Source organism: Corylus avellana, chromosome 6, assembly GCF_965113065.1.
Source record: "Corylus avellana chromosome 6, dhCorAvel1.hap1.2, whole genome shotgun sequence".
NCBI classification, from domain to species: domain Eukaryota; kingdom Viridiplantae; phylum Streptophyta; class Magnoliopsida; order Fagales; family Betulaceae; genus Corylus; species Corylus avellana.
Genome location: NC_142495.1, coordinates 16,359,761 through 16,377,198, shown reverse-complemented (window position 1 = coordinate 16,377,198; position 17,438 = coordinate 16,359,761). Strand labels below are relative to the sequence as shown.

Sequence of the window (17,438 nt, the reverse complement as noted above, 5' to 3'; positions counted from 1 at the left end):
TGCAAGTTCACTCAAACCCATAACTATAACTATAGTCTATAGACGTAAAAGGTGGTTAGTAAATTCAGCTAATTGCAGCTAACAGTTTTAAAAGAGAAAAACAAATCACTAAAAACCAAAATGACGTCGTTTTATATATATATATATACCAATCAGTCAAATAAATTATTGCTCAATTCACGACTTTCGATTCAATTTACCCAGGGTAAAGTAGCAATAACCTGCTTTCACTAAAGCACGACAGACAAAGTCTTCAGAACTCAGTCACTCAGTCAAGAATGCAATAATTCAAAATGGAACTCTGAGTCTATTTTTAAATAAAATTTAGATTTTCGACATACTACACAATACTTTTTACCTGAAACTTACTTATCCACAGTGGCGGAACCACAACACTTTTTGGGGGTGCCGTAGATTTTTTTTTAAAAAAAAAAAAATTCCCACCCCAAAATAAAAAAATTCATTTTACCTGCCCATTACCCAAGACACGACACCCCCAATATTACTAGTACTACCAGTACTTCTCAATATAGTTTCTACCTTTCTGTCTTCAATGAGGTTGTCAAGCAAAGTGGGGTTGAGGATCTTTTGTCCCATATTATGACGCCACCATCATCATCACCAAGCAAAGTAAGTCCTCTCTAACTCTCAGTTGCTTTTTTGTTAGATTTTTGTTATAATTTCTTTCTTTTACTTAGTTTTAATTTTGAATTTTTCGAATTTTATTATCAGTTTTTTTAGGTTGTATGGTTTACTGGGCGTGGGGTGGGAACGATCGAACTCAATGATGCAGTTGCCAAATTAGGTCTTGATCTGATCTCTCTGATTATTAATTCTCACATATTTATATTTTCTATTTGTAATTTTTTTGTTGTTTTCATTTAATTATCTTCTGTTTGGTTACCTAGAAAATTGAATAAAAGTTAGTAAACCTATATGTATGTATCTATAGAGTCTGGTTATCCAAAAATGGAAAACCCATAGGCAACTAAATCGAAATGAATTTTTCGATTTAAATTCGATTCTCGATAATTTTGTACTTCTAAGAGACTGTAAAGTGCATTTCTAGACACTTTTTTTTTTTTTTGCATTTTTGTCTTTTTGATATAGTGCCGACATGTTACATTTTTAATATATCAATTTGAGCACATATTTACGAACTTTTATAGATATTTTTTTGTGATGCATATAGTGTATATTACCAAATTTTTAGGGTGAATTTTTTTTAAGATGCCAACAAAATTTTAGCAGCACCCCCAATATGAAATGTCTAACTCCGCCACTGCTTATCCATTCCTACAACCCACTATTCTTGTAAAATTTATTTGTAAACCTTTGAAATGATTTCAAAGAACTTGTTTCTTCATTAGTCAACCAGTTATTTGTAAGTGTTTAAACATATCCTATGTTTATTTATGAACATCAATTTCCAGTTTATTTAACTGTTTCAATACTTGTGTTATATACTTTCACAGTTTTTGTTTATTCTGATAATTTCTCTACACATATCAATTACGCTTTATATATATATATATATATATATATAGTTAGCAATTAACGATTAATGATTTTTCCAAATCTGTAAACCGCTAACTACACTGCCCTAAGCAGTTAGTGATTTTTTTAAACCGCCTTTACAAACAATTGGCGGTCGGTTAATAACCATCAGTTATTTCAGCCCTACTCTAGTCTCCCTCTAGAATAGAATTACAAGAAAAATCCATAACATTATTATTATTATTATTTTTTAATTTTGAATATGAAATAAACAAACTTCTATTTTTAAATTAATTCATGCAGACACCACGTCTCCACACACCACCAATTAATAAATAATTATACAGGGATGGTTCCAACTCAAAATATCCATTGTGAATTGATTGACAAATAAACGAAAAAAAAAAACCTGTAAGGTGCGTGCGTGTATCTTATCTTTTAGCATGCAAAAGTGATCATCTAAAATGGAAGAGAACTCGAAGGATATCAATCATGACAACAATTGTTTTATTGGTTGCCAACCAAAATATAAATATGCAGACAGAGAGGGATAGAGACACAAGAGTGCTGATATTCAGAAATTAATGGGAATAACTGTCATCTACAGAATCAAAAATATAAGGCCCAAGCAGACAACTTGTATCAGATCAATGGACTCCAATATATGGTATCTAATCCCTATTTCTAAAAGAGCAAATGACTCATGTAAAGATCCAAAGTGATAACAACATCTTTGGATCTTCAAGGTAATAATATACATGCAATAACAAGTGATTCGAAGGGAGATAAGAACAATGTTGCCCCCAGACAAACACAAACAAGGTTGAAGTAAGTAAATAAAGGCTAAGAGCTCCAGGAAAATAGACAAAAAAGTAGGCATCCGGTCCAGTCAAGTGCCACCACCCTTTTGTTTCAAAGTGATCTTGTCCCCAAGACTTAGGGCAATACCTTGAGTTTTACTTCTTATCCTTATGTATCCACCCAGCTTATCATCTGCTTGTTTCTCAATGCTCAAATTCACCAGAGCATCCTCCCCAAAAACACTCTTTGCGTACAGGTTAGCAGCGAGGAACCCACACTCCCCTTCTAGAGCCGATCTGATCCCCAATTAGCAAGCAATGATGAGAACAAGCATAAACAAAAAATAGTCGAGCATAATGAATTAGATAGGGTAGTAACAAAGTCAGATGAAGCTTTATATTCCCATGAAGCATAAAAAGTTAGTATTGTTCTGTGAGTTAGGAGCTGCCCCTTATAATGGCAAAATAAAGGTCTTGACAAAAACAGCAAGGAGATGGTTTTGTTAATTCTAGAAGTTGGGGATATTTCTGTAATTTTCAGGATTGCTAGATATGTACTTGCAGTTATTGCGTCTTTTTTTCATATAAGTAATTGAATAAAATTAATAAAAGTGTAAGGCGTCCCTAAGTACACAGGAAATATCCAAAAGAAAATACCTAACTAAAAAAGCAAAAAGAACAAGTCACTATAACTAGGGGTGTAAACGAGCCGAGTTTGAGCGAGCTTCCCTTGTTCAGGCTTGGCTCGTTTAAATTTTACTCAAGCTCGAGCTCGAGTCGAGCTCAAGGGCGAGCCAAAATAATCGAGCTCGAGCTAATAATAAGTCGAGCCGAGCCAGCTCGCGAGCTAGCTCTTATATTTAATGTTTTTGTTTTAAATTTTTTTTTTAACTTTAAGTACTCTTAAACTGCTTAAGAAGTTAGTTTGCATATGAGTATTTGCTTAACCTAGCTAGTCGAATATGGAGCCTGAGTCAATACAGCAAGACATTTGGTTTCAAAGAGAGATGATATATATCCTTTTATAGATAAGCAAACTTAGAGATTGATGTTTTCTTAACAATGTGGGACAAGTTAACAGGTTGCATTCAGACTGCATTGGGACAACGCCCCCTACAAAAAAATATTTTTTTTAACGTCTCTCTCTCAATCCCCCTCACCAGTCACAACGGAACTTCCACCTGAACTCTCATTTCCCACTCTCTCACTCTCGCTCACCAGACAGGTAGTGATAGTGTTTGAGTCTGTTTGATTCTTCAATAGTTTATGCCTTTCTCAATCTCCCTCAATAGTTTCTGCTTGATTCTTCTTCCTTTCGTTTGGGTCTGCTCTAATTGAATCGAGGTCTTTTTAATGATTGTTCTCTCTCTTTTTGATCTCGAAGGGTCTAGAATTTTTCATTCTCTAACGCTTAAATATAAATGCAATTTTAAGGTTTTAATAATTATGAGATTTATAATTAATTATGTATTACTTAGTTTATATATATATATATATATATATATATATATATATATATATATATATACGAGCTTATACAAGCTGTTCACGAGCTTAGCCGAGTCGAGCCGAGCTTGTTTCGTTTAATATTCGAGCTAAGATTTGTGTTCATGAAGTGCTTCATTTAATATTCGAGTCGAGCACGAGCCGAGCTTATGCGAGCCGAACCCGAACTTGCTCGCGAGACGCTTCACTCACTTAATAGCCTTAACTATAACTAATCGACAAAGGAGAAACATAAACAACTGTCCACATATACAAAGAATAAAGATAAAATCTCCTCCATCGTTCTTTCCGGATCCTTAAAACTTTTGTCATTCATTTCTCTCCATAAACACCATAAAAGGCACTTATAAAAAAAAAAAGGCACATATGCACAATCTTCCATAGACTGCTAGAGGTCCATCAATAGGCAAACAAATCGACTACACGTCTAAGCATAACCCAAGACAACCCAAAATGTCTTAAAAATGCAATCCAAATGGCATAAGCTACGTCACAATGAAAAAGGTGGTCAACAAACTCCCCATTTCTCTTACACATGTAACATCTCTATATCACGATGATGTGCCACTTCCTGAGATTAGGGGTTTTCACATGTCCTTAGGTTTTCATTTGTTGGTTTTATCAACTTAGGCTTAGTAGCACATGGAGTCCAGGTATTACTAGGATTGCATTTAGTTTTCTGCAAACATTGATGTAAATTGCTCCCAATTTAAGGGAGAGAATACATATTTCTAAAATTTCAGAACTATCAAAGTTTCGTTGAAGTTTGTGTGATGCCATCCAAGGTATCTAAGATGATTTTACTCCGATTCTTCTCTCAAACCCATACCAATAATAGAACAAAAATCACTCAACCAATAGCTTCCAATCAACCAAGGAGACCCAAAATACCGCTCTTGGGGTACTGTTCACAGCCCAGGAACAGCACACCAACCTTGAGTTCTCTTTGTTCACTTCCAAACTTACCACATCCTTGCCCTATTAGACCACTAATTCCTAATTTTTCAAGCCTGTTCAACCACAAACCCTAGCCCTAGTTATCCCAAACACTATGAGTCACACCTGCTGCCAGATAAAATCCAGCAACCGGTTTGGTATAAGAGCAGTTTGTGCAATCTACAACAATGGATTCAAGTACTACTATCTGAAAACATATAGCACCTCAATGACAGTCGGGTAATCATCCATAATGGCAGTGTCTAAGAATTCCCATTAACCCCAATTTGAGAAGTATAAAAACAGAAAAAATTATTCTGTACGGTTCTGATTTTTTTATCTTGGTAATTTAATTTGGCTCATGCACCCCGTGGATTAGAAGCCACAAACCTCTTTACCCACAACTCGGTTTTTAAGTTGGGTCGAAGTGCCATTTGGGCCACACCTATAGGCAGTAGGGCTCTGATACTTTTATTCCCCTATCTCCTTTCTTCATTCCATTATCAATCTTAACCTAAATCTTGAAACTTTGGACAGCAAAGATGAAAAATAATGATCAGAGACAGAGCCTCCAAACACTCAGAAAAGCTTATGGATTTTTATTCCAGGAAATGGACATTTTAGAAGCTTGTTGAATTAACTATTAGTTGAGGTTATACTTATCAAAAAAAAACTATTAGTTGAGGTTATCCAATATTAAATAGAATTTTGGAGGTGGTTCAGTAAATCTCGAGTTCTACTGTAACACTACATTTTCTATTTCAGAAAATATTTAATATATAACACAAAAAGTTACTAGAAATCATAAAAATATAATTCCAATATACGATGATAATACGATTGTATCACAACATTGGAATACTATGATAAAAACAGCCCCATCAGATTCTCCCAAACAACACCTACCATAAAAACCAACGCAGAATGGACTACAAAAGATAAAACCATATGTTCTGAGTGATAGAGTTCATATTGGATTCATTAAAACAACAATTAAGTTGAAAAGAGATGTCAATACATAAAAGCTACACTTTTTTTAAAGACAACAAAAAAAAAAAAAAAAAAAAAAAGAAAGAATCTAGCATTGCATCATGCCATTACTGCTAATACATCAAACTGAAAAGCTAAGTTTATATTTGTTTTTAATTAGTAACATGTTGTAACAAGATTCAGTGAATGTATGTCTCATGGCCAGTCCCAAATGGTAAATGCAGCAATGCTGCTCCACAAGGTGATGGAATATGAGACCACCTGTCAACGGAGGAGCTCCCAAAAGAATTGGGAGGACCATCAACGCTGAAAAATTATATCTTCGTGACTGGGCAATTATTTTACTTTCTAACTATTCAATAACTTGGGAAAGAAAGAAATTCACAAAGGGTGGTGAGCAGGTGGGTTTGCATAATTAAATTACAAAAGACAATGAAACGATGTGCATTTTACAAGAAAAAGTGGGTGATATATGCCTATTATAGGTTTCTAGCCCAAACTATGCAGCATCATTTACATATCATGAATGTGTAATACATACCCCGACAATTCACACTCCTTTCCCCACCAAAAAAAAAAAAAAAAAACTATGTAACATATCCCAAGACTTCCAACAAGGTTAAAACAATAATACTCTTACTGTATCTCACAATTTACTACAGTAAAATTGAAGGACAATAAGAAAAAGATACCACTTAAATGGTGACAAACTCCACAGTACATTTATCCACCGCCCCTCCCCCCTCCCCCCTCCAATCCCCAAAAAAGCCACACACACACACACACACAAAAAAAAAAAAAAAACAAACAAACAAATTAGATGAAAAACTCTCAAGAAAAATTTGACTACTATTACTTTCAAATGATTCACAACCGACACACAATATATATATATATATATATATATATATATATATATATATATATATATATGCAACTTCCCCTCAACCTTTTCCCATCCTCTCATTTTTCAAAATCACCATTGAATTTGTGGGGTCATGTGTGGGGTTCATATGGGCCCCACAGATTCAATGGTGATTTTTAATAAGTGGGAGGATGGGAAAAGGACCAAGGAAAGAAAGGAAGCATTTTAGAGAGAGAGTTCTATCATACTCTAGTAGTGTAAGGTATAGAAGGCTGAACCCAGAGTTAAAGTACTTACAATGGAGTGAGGCATTTCATGTTCGTTGACTTGATAATGTGGTTCAGAAACTCCTTCTCATCTTGAATGATAGTATTTACAGCAACCTGAAAAAATATTTGTTATGCTTACTTAAATTGAGAATGCAGACCAATCATCAAATCATCCAAAAATTTGAGATACTAGAATCGCGTGAATGATAGTATTTACAGCAACCTGAAAAAAATATTTGCTATGCTTATTTAAATTGAGAATGCACACCAATCATCAAATCATCCAAAAATTTGAGATGCTAGAATCACGTGAATATGAAGAGATTCTAAAAACTAAAGACAAAAGAAATACATCATTGCTGATTGGATGTGAGAAGCAAAACACATAGGCCAAAGCAACTTAGACATTGCTAAAATACACGAACCTGAGCTAAATAGATGAGGGATTACACAAAAATCAAATACAAGCATAATCTCACAAACATATGCTACTCGAGTCCCAGATCATTACTGAAGGTAAATGATTAGACAATGAACATACTAAAAGCATCACATATGAAGGTCTAGCAATACAGTTTATCCCCCTGGCCTAAAATACAAGAGAATCGCATCCATTGGGCAAAAATTGCCGGTGAAAAGAGAGCTCAGAAACATAACCATCAAAATGCCTCAATTCTGCAATTAAAATCAGAATCCAAGTCTGGTATCCAACAAGAAAAATATAGCATGTAGCAGCACCACACATGGGTACAACTACCTAACAATAAAAACATATATATATATATATATATATATATATATATATATGCTGTTACACAAAGCATAAACCACAGTAAAAGTGCAAAAAAGCACAAAATTTATTTGCAGTAAATATATGTAATTCATTTCAAATTAATATTTTTTTATAATTATTTCAAATTAATAATTGATCAGCAACCAATTAATAATGACATTGATTAGGGATATTCACACTATTTTTTATACACATCTTGGGTATATTTTGTAAAATGATGTGCTTAAAATTGATAATTTCTACCATGGTTGGGTATAATTGGAAATACAGGATATTCTTTTTGCTTCTCTCTTTTGGGTAAAACATTTTAGTTTCCACTGTTGTGTATTAATTTCATTCCATTTGATGATTTTTTTTTTTTTTTGGATATGTAATGCATATCATTAACAGGGGTGCAACCCTAGCACACATGATGTATATAAAGAGAATTCCCCATTAATAATTAAAATAGCAGAAATCCACAAATTCAGAAACATTTGATGATTATTTAATTTATTTTGTTGCCTGTTAAAATTTTATTCAAATTTATAGGCAGAGATTTTAAGAAATTAAATAGCCTAACAGGATTTAGATCTTTGAAGCTACAACCTTCATGCAATTGGAGAACACAACGTTCTAAATATTTGAGCTAACAAGCTTAAGTAAATCAGTATTTGAAATTTTTTTTTTTTTTCAAACTTATTTGATTCTATATTATGAATCTCTCTCGCGGAAATAACTAAGTAAAAAAGAGCACTTTACTTTGATCAGGTGCATGCTTGCACTTTGCACTTCACACCTAGGCCTTATAAGGCCTTTGAGCTCAATTGTGCCCAGAGCTTTTAAACAAATTGACATTTGAATCCTATTGTTTAAGAGAAAAACATGATTCGTGAGATTATTATTTTTTTTATAAGTAATAAGTATATTGACAAACGAGCATAGGGGCGCAATCCATGTACACAGAGAGTATACAAAAGAACTCTAGTGATGTGAGAAAAGAGTTGCAAAGCTCTAAAAAATCAGAAAAGGTGGACTCATGCGAGTGAGACCAAGTCACTCTTCATGAGAACACTGTATTTAACGCCAACTTCCTCAACTCAAGCATGCCACTCTCATGGTCCTCAAAGCTGCGAGAATTTCGTTCTCTCCATAGACACCACATCACACACAATGGAGTTAGCCTCCATATATGCAAAAGCAAGTCTATTACCCAACTGTCACCCCTCCAACTCTCCAAGCAATCATTCACCCTTCGTGGCATAACCCAACTAACTCCAAAGAGATGAAGAAACATATTCCATATCTCAGTTGCAACCTTGCAATGCAAGAGTAGATGGTCAATAGATTCTCCACATTGTTTACACATAAAACACCACACTGTCACCATAACATTCCTCTTTCGTAGATTATCCAAAGTGAGAATTTTTCCTTAAGTCATCGTCCACAAAAAGAAAGCCACTCGAGAGGGAGCCTTCACCTTCCAAATACTCTTCCAAGGACCAAAAGTCTGAGCCAAGGTAGATAGTGACTGATAATATGACTTTAATTCAAAAGTATTTCTTTTGGACGGAACCCAACAAATTCTATCCTCACTTCTAGGTCTAATTTTGTGGGAGTACAACAATTCAAAGAAGCGTGATACCACATCCAGTTCCCAATCATGAGATTTTTAACTTATGATAAACTGCCAGCAGCTTAAGATTATAAGGTACACAAAGTAAAAGTAATGCATTGACTCACTTTGGACCTAAATTGGAACAACTCTATCCTTTCAAGGACTCGTAACCAACTCAAAGCCGTAGTTAGACTCAACATGTCATGTCTGATCATCATCAGTGCCTCCAACACTACTATTCAATGAACCACTGCATAAGCTAATTAGCAAATTCAACATCGTCACCATGATCAAAAGAACAACCACCGCCATGAGTAAAACCATATAACTACTAGGGCTGTACATGCGGACAGTAATTAGATGTTATTATTAATTTTCAAGGTGACAGGTGCATAGAACATTTTGATTTTTTTTTATTCCAATTGTGCGTGTGAGGGGGGAGAGAGAAGATGACGTGATCTGATCTGTCACCCCTTATTCTGGGGGAGAAGTTGCCATTAGGTCCAAAAACAACTGACTAAGCAGGTATCTCAAATCCTATCTCAGCATTGACAAACCACAACATCAACAATTCATGTTTGAATGAAATGATGTCAAACAATCATCACGCAATGAAGAACACAATATCCTTCAGGATCATGCTAAATATATTCTCAATGCAAGCATGTATGATCAATTCAATGAAGAATAATAAAATACAAGCAGCCTATCATATTAGTTTCAAATTAGTGAAACAGTTTCAAAAACTTATACATAAACAACATAGTGAAGAACAAAGTTGAAACTGGCAGCAAGGATTAAAAGATGTACCTTGTTTTCCCACTCAAACTCTGCCCACATTGTTCTAAATGCCACATCAGCACATGATGCAGGGGAGATGTAATCCATTATATCAATATGGATGTCATTGAGAACAATAACATTTCTCTCAAGAACATTTGAAGTCTCGTACACAATGTTACCAAATATGACTCCTGTTTCAGTTGAAGAGACCTTAATATTCGCCTTGATCTGTTTGCTCGACTCTGGAGCTAGCGTGTAGTTTTGTGGTCGCTCAACAAGTTTGAGATCACCCATGGTTGCTAACTCCAAGCACAGATTTTGGAGGGTCTCCTTGGTTCGGTTGATAACAGTAACATCTAGGACTATGTCATAATGATGAACTGTCACATATGCTTCAGCATAGACGGGATCACTGAATCCTGTAAGCTGAAGAATTCGATTGAGCTTATTTGCATCATCTCCATCCTTTGTGAACTCACCAGTGGCACGCTTGAGATCATCTTGGACCTCATCTTCCAACTCAAGCTGGCTCATACCCTAAAATAAATGTGCATATAAGAAATGTGCATATAAGAAATGTGCATAAATGTGCATAAATGTACTTATCAAAAAAAATAAATGTGCATATAAGAAAGCATAGATAACTCATATTTGATGCAAGGGTCCCGTGTGACTATAGCATTAAGTAGAGAGAGAGAGAGAGAGAGAGAGATCAGTATTAAGTTCAGTTTGCAGTATGAAAGACTGATAAGTTTCGGTTTCTTTTGTTCTTTTCTGGAACTATCCATTCTGTTAAGATTTGTGCATAACACCAAAAACATTCACTCTTTCTTTAATTGCATTTCATTCATATGGAAGAATACAAGCCCTCAAGCTGGAGCTTATATAATGCTTGCAACAAATGAATTTTTATTGACACAAAGACTTCAAAAATACCCATATACAGGCTGAAATACCATTAAATTGGTTGAAAAACAAGAAGAATCGGCCAAAATCACCATGAACCTGGCCGTAAAACCACCACATCTGTCAAACATGAACTGAACTGGTCGAAAAACTGTCAAAACCAATCACAACAACACTGAACTCTTTGTGGAGGTTTATGATGCTAGGAAAGGCCCGTGCCTTGGCATAGCTCATGTTGCAGCTCTCTTTGGTTGATCACGTAGTAGAGGCTAGTTGCTTGGGAAAGGAATTGCTTCCTATTTAGGCTTTGTGGGTAGTGGAGGGTAGTGGGGTAGAGTGTGAAAATGATACGCCAGCTTTGCCCAACTCTCAATGGAGTGAGCCAATCTTCTGCAAGCCTATTAATGTTTACCTGTGACAACATCGGAGGAGACCAGTTTTTCTGAGCAGTTTTATTAAATATATGGGACTGCCTTGCAATAAATTTGAGATTATAGCCCTTTTTGTATCTATTGAAGCCAGTCACAAGAAGGATCTTCTGAGCAATGCTTCTCCTTCTAGCTCCAGTTAGTTGGTTCGCTAAGGTAGTCGAGAATTGAAAAGGTTAGGTTGCTCCATAAATTATGTTTCAGATGTTGGGAGTAGAGTGAGTTATGCCTATATGGATAGTGGATCTCTTGGTCTAGTGGAAAGGAAGTCGGAGAGATCTTAAATTGTTTGGAATTTAATCCCTTCATGTTAATATGGTGCATTTGGAGAGAAATGAATGCTCAAAGTTTCAAAGAATGCGAGAAGAAGAGTTCAGACCTACAGATTCTTAAATCTTTATATGGATCTCTGCAAACGTCTTTCTCAATATTTCTAACTTAGTAGACTTTTGTGCTTTCTTTTCTTATTCTTGGCTTTGTTGTCTGTTTTCTCTTGTATTCTCCTTATATACTTGGGTTATGCCCCTTACGCTCTTTTAATAAACTATTTTACAAATAAAAATAAAAACAAGAATAGCGAAACTTCATGTCTTGAAGAATTCTTCAAGACATGAAGTTGATCTATGATATAAATCCAAGATTATCGCTGTAATATCGGTCTATCAGAAATGCATCCATTGACCACGGAGATCATATTATCCATTATTTTATTTAACTGATATTGTTACTTGAACATGTTTTTCTTATTAATTCTGAAATTTTCATAATGTTAGTCTCATGACACACAACAGACATCGAGTCAAATCTACAAACTATACATTTTTTTTATAAGTCAAATCTGCAAACGAAACATGTTTTTTATAAGTCAAATCTGACTAAACATTTTTAATATGATGTTGATCTCTATGATGGATGTTTGCTCTTGTTTCCAGCCCTTCTCTCTTTCCATTTCCTTCTCTTCCTCCTTACTTACCCTTACCTTTTCTACAAAATTCCAACACAGTTCCCAATGAAAGGCAAAGAGATGAGAGATGAGAAAGGAGAGAGAAATATTTTGTATTAAAATAATGGATAGGAACATTGGGTAGTACTGTAGCATACTCAATGTTTAGAGAACCTATAAGGAAGCTGTTGCAAGTGGTTTTTTGTGGTTTTTTTAAGATTTTCCTATATTTACGAAGGGGAAACAGCTATAGGGTAGCTGTTGTGAGTGCTCTTATGTTCCACTGAAAACAAGCTTTGATAGAATTTGATGTTGAAGCCAAGAACCCTTGAGATTTGATAGAATTTATTGTGAAAGATTGAGTTTTACAGAAGAACCTGCCGGCACTCCCCTTCTATTTCTAAAAGAAAATTTGAAGCAATAATAAAAGAAACAGGAAACATAAACAAACAAAGAAGAAGAAATATGGCCTTTGTTCAAAGATGTGCCGTCCCTAGACTGTCAGTTTTTGTCACCTTAATTATCTGATGCAATTCAGACAGTGAAAGAAGCAAAGAAAGAAAAGCACAACTGTGGCGTCAAGCATAGAAAATGAAGTGAGAAACAGAACCATGAGTTGATAAATTGGAAATAGAAAAAAGGAGAAAAAAAAACAAAAAAACAAAACAAAAAGTGCTCTCACTTCAGATAGATGACAAAAAATTAAAAACTAATGAGAGGGAGAAGACAAAACAAACCTATGGGCTTAAAGAATATGGGATGAGAACAGGAAGTAATCAAATAAACTTGAAGAAAGGGACAGGACAACCAAGAGAAATTCTGTTTCAGAGGAAAAAGTAAGAAACTAAATACCATTATTGACCAAAATATGCACCAAGTCAAACTGACTCAAACATATATAATTTCATCAATTATAATCAGCATTATCTATCAAACATCAACAATGGTGGGGAAACCACGAGTATTTAAAATCCGAAGAAAAAAAAATGATAAAAAATATTTCATTAGGGGCATGAAATAGATCAGATAAGCAATGTTGCCTTACCTTCCTGCTCTTCAGATGGTAGAAATCAATAAGATCATCTGGTTGTACATTAGATATCTGGGCCTTAGCTTTACTTTCCTCCGTTTCCCGGTGCTGCTTATCTGCAAGCATTTTCACAAAGCTCTGTCTGCAGGACTGCAGCCATATCTTCCTTATCTCATCACCGGTATTGCACAGCAACCTAATGCATAGAACAATCCTATCCCGAGAGTCGTAATCAATCGGATGCGAAAGGACCGAAGATTCCCCTAGTTGGAGCATAGAGACCATTATCAGTAAGGCCTGTATAGATGCTCTGTTCACTTCAACTTTGGATGGCTGAACCTCTTCCAATCTCAAAACAAGCTTGGTCAGCGTGCAAGCCACAACTGCCCCGAGGAAAAAGTCGCCAGCAAGAATCAGGGATCTCAAGTTCCCTAAAGATGAGAGGGACCCATGGACAAGGGTCGGAGGCGACATGGCTGTTTCTAGCGCAGCACTTTGGGTGGCATAGGTCCCATCCGCGAGAACGGCGGGCCTCCTAGAAGACACCATCGTGGAACTGACCTGCTGTGTTTTCTTGGAAGCATCCTGCACCTCCCCATCCTCGGTGACCGTGAAGAATGGGAGCTCCCCAAGACACTGCTTAATGGTTGCAATTCCACTCTCAACTTCCGACAGCGAGAGGCAGTACTCGCCAATAATCCAAAGAGCGCATGAACACACCCGGGCAGCCCGAATCTGGTAAAAGGTGTCCAACAGCCTTGTGATTATGGAAACCCGTAACTTGGGGTTCGTCTCAATAATCTCACGCACGAAAACAACCACGTCCATAGCCGAAGCCACATTGGTATCGCCCAAGAAATCCATCAGGAGATGTACCACCGTGCTCGCCACCTCCGGGAACTTAATCGCACAAGAATGTATCGCCTGCACCAACATCTGCCGATACTCCCCATTCTTCTCGTGCTCGCCGTTCTGAGTCTTCACGACCTCCTTCTTCAACATCATAACAACCTCATCCACGTTCCTCGGCGTGATCAACTCCAGCACGATATCAAGAGTCTTCCTCCTAATGTCAACATTCGGACTCGAAAGCGCTCTAAGCACGTCCATCACCATCTCCATCATGATCTCCCTGTGCGAACCCTTAAGCTCGTTGAGCCGATCGAGCACAATGAGCTTCACATTGTTGTCGCTCTGCGACAACAGCAGCTGGCAGTAGGTACTCGCGGCCGCCCGTATCGCCGTGGGTGCGGACGAAAGCGACACAAGCGTCCCAGCGCACTCGTAAACGACGGCGGCGGAGGAGGCATTCAACAGGGATATGATGATCTTAATATACTTTCCCTTCTCGGACTTATTGGCCCGACAAACCTTCTTAATCAACTCCAACACCACCATCTGGAGCTGCTCCCCCCAATCGATAATTCGATCGATGTGGGTGAAAAGGTAATTGACAGCCCTGTCCTGGGCGCAAGTAAAGAGCATAAGGAAAGCGTTTCGCTTACTGGATTGGTCCTGCTCGGTGGACAAGAACTTCTCGATGATCTCCGGGGCGGAGTCCAGAAGCTGCTCGCCTTGGGGGAGCCTGTAGACGGACATGACGGCGAGCACGGCGTTCCGGCGCACGAATGGGTGGCGGTGCTCGAGGTTGGCGAGTATGGAAGGGATGAGCGGCTCGACGATCTCGGACTCGTTGAGGCGGCAGAGGAAGCGGAGCGTGACGCCGCGGATGTACTCATTGGGGTGCTGGAGATTGTTGCGGAGGTTCTGGCAGATGAGGATCATCTCCGGGAGGACCTTGCCGCGGGAGTCGGTCTTCTCGATGATCTCGAGGTAGAAGAGGAGGAGCTTCTGTACGGTGTGGTCCTCAGAGGGGAGTACGTAGCGGATGATGGTGATGAAGAGCTGGGGGATGGTCTCGCCGTTGAGCAGGAGCATGATGGCCTTCTTCAGGGCTTCGCTCTTCGCCGCGACGTCGTTCCCTTCTAGGGCTTCTTTGATCTCATTGGCCAGCGCAGGCGTGCCCTTGTCGAAGTGGACCAGAAGGGTGCACGATTTCTCCATTTCTTCCGAGAGGCAGATTTTTGGAGGAAATCGGATCTCAGATCGGACGCTGAAATCAGATTTGGGGGACCGAGCGAGGGGGTGGGAATTTGGATCTGAGCAGACCTGCAGAGTGTTGGTATGAGTGATTGTCGTATTACATGCCCAGGCAGTGAAGGCCTCGACGGACGGGGGAGAATCGGGAAAACAGATCTGGATTTGAATGGATGGAACAAAAGCCTTAAGGACCGTTTGGCTGCTCTTTTGAAAACATTTACAGAGCTCTTTTTGTTTGTTTTAACTGTCCTCAAGCCTCAAGCGTTCTTCGGAAACGAAAAGAGATAACTCAATTTGCTTGAGAAAAAAAAAAAAAAAAAGGGGGGGAAAGGTCTAAGAGTGTTTGTGATTGCGGTGGAAAAATAGAGCTTTTAAATATAAAGCTTTTAGAGCATTTTCAGCAATGGTTGCTAGTTTAGCTACTCAAAAAGTACAACTTACTAGTTTAACTACTGTTTTTTCATTACACACTCCAGCAAAACATTTATTTTAACCATCCCTTTTAATTAAATATTATTTTATTATTTTCTAACTTTTCCTTTCGGGTTTGAATACGACGTCGTATGGAGATAAGTGCAAAAGGGTTTGTTATGGTCGTCGTCGCACAGGGGCTTCTACTACAAGTCGCCCGAGAATGTAAGGATCAAGGGTTTGTTGTTTTTGTCGGTGTCGACATGGTACGACTAGGACCGATCGGCGGCCAACGAAGAATAGGAGGGGTTGAGGATGGTGAGGAAGCGGCCAAAGCACGAGTTCGACGGAAGGGAGGCTTCGATCGGTATGGCAGAGGGTACGATCGTAATTTAATGCACTGGTCAGAGAGCTTCTACTGGGGGTTGTCTTCGTCGTCGGTGGGGAGGAGGGAGTTCCCAAAGGGGTTCCGGTCGGAGCAGTCCTCTTCAGCGGCGATGGATCGGCCTTGGCGGGAGGGGAGCGTGTCTTCGTGGTGGCGATTCGGGAGCAACAACAATAGTGAATTTTCAAGGTGGCGGCAATTCGGTGAGGGTCCGGTGAGGGAGAGCGAGAGAAGAGAGAGTGAAAAAAGTTTAAGCGTTGAGGGAGAGAGAGGAGAGAGAAAAAAAATAATAAACAAATCTTATAATATGCTACAGTGAACTTTCAAATATCAAAATTCACTGTAGCACTAATAGTGAAAACCTCTACTTTACAAGCTCTGCTGGAGCAAGAAAAAAAGGGAAAATAGTTAAATTTAACTAAAAGCTAGTTTACAAGCTCTGTTGGAGATGCTCTTGTCTGTGAGCTTTTGTCAAAAGTGCTATTACTGAAAGTTGTTTACATGTTTGGTGACTGCATGTCTTAGTGCTTTTTTGATGTTACTGATGTTTGGTAACAAAACAAAAAAAAAAGTGTTTTTTGTTGCAAAAATGACAATAAAGAACATGTAATGATTTTTTTTAATATAGGCTGAAAAAAAAAAAAAAAAAAAAAAAAAAAAAAATCATTGTGTTACACCAAATATATGTCATTTTTCGTAAAATCATTACATGTTTTTCAATAAAGGCCTAAGGTTGGTAATTATTATTATTTTTTCCATTTTATACCAACCTTTTTATATAAAAATGGTTAATGTTAGCTTTCACAATTAAAAATTATTTTGTAATGGTTTATGTAACAAAACGTCAACATTTTTCTTTCATTTATACTTATATGTAATAAAAAGTGATGTCAATCATTTTCTTTCTTTCTTTTTTAAAGTATTTAAATTATTTAACACACTTTTTAACACTATAACACTTCAAAGTATTTAACACATAAAAAAGAACAACATTTAAGGAGATCCTTACAACATTTTAAATAGTTTATAAAAAAATAACATTAAAAAAAAAAAATAACGAATCATAAGTAGATTCGCAATATGATCACGCTCAATGTTCATAGAATTTTCATATGATGTCTCTGATTGTTGTATGCTTGACTCATCTTGTGCATTGTCATCGCCTATACTGTCAGTAAGTAATAAATCATCATCATCAT

General features: G+C 37.2%; 1 protein-coding gene across 1 annotated transcript; it reads right to left on the bottom strand.

The window, feature by feature from the left end:
- Window positions 1-2,048: 2,048 nt before the first annotated feature.
- On the bottom strand, window positions 2,049-15,671 carry LOC132186313 (coatomer subunit beta-1). Its single transcript, XM_059600219.2, has 4 exons — window positions 13,359-15,671; window positions 10,064-10,573; window positions 6,892-6,977; window positions 2,049-2,594 (listed from the first exon to the last, which is right to left on the bottom strand). The coding sequence occupies exons 1-4, from the start codon at window positions 15,405-15,407 to the stop codon at window positions 2,387-2,389; spliced, it is 2,853 nt and encodes a 950-aa protein (XP_059456202.1). The 5' UTR covers window positions 15,408-15,671; the 3' UTR covers window positions 2,049-2,386.
- Window positions 15,672-17,438: the final 1,767 nt, after the last annotated feature.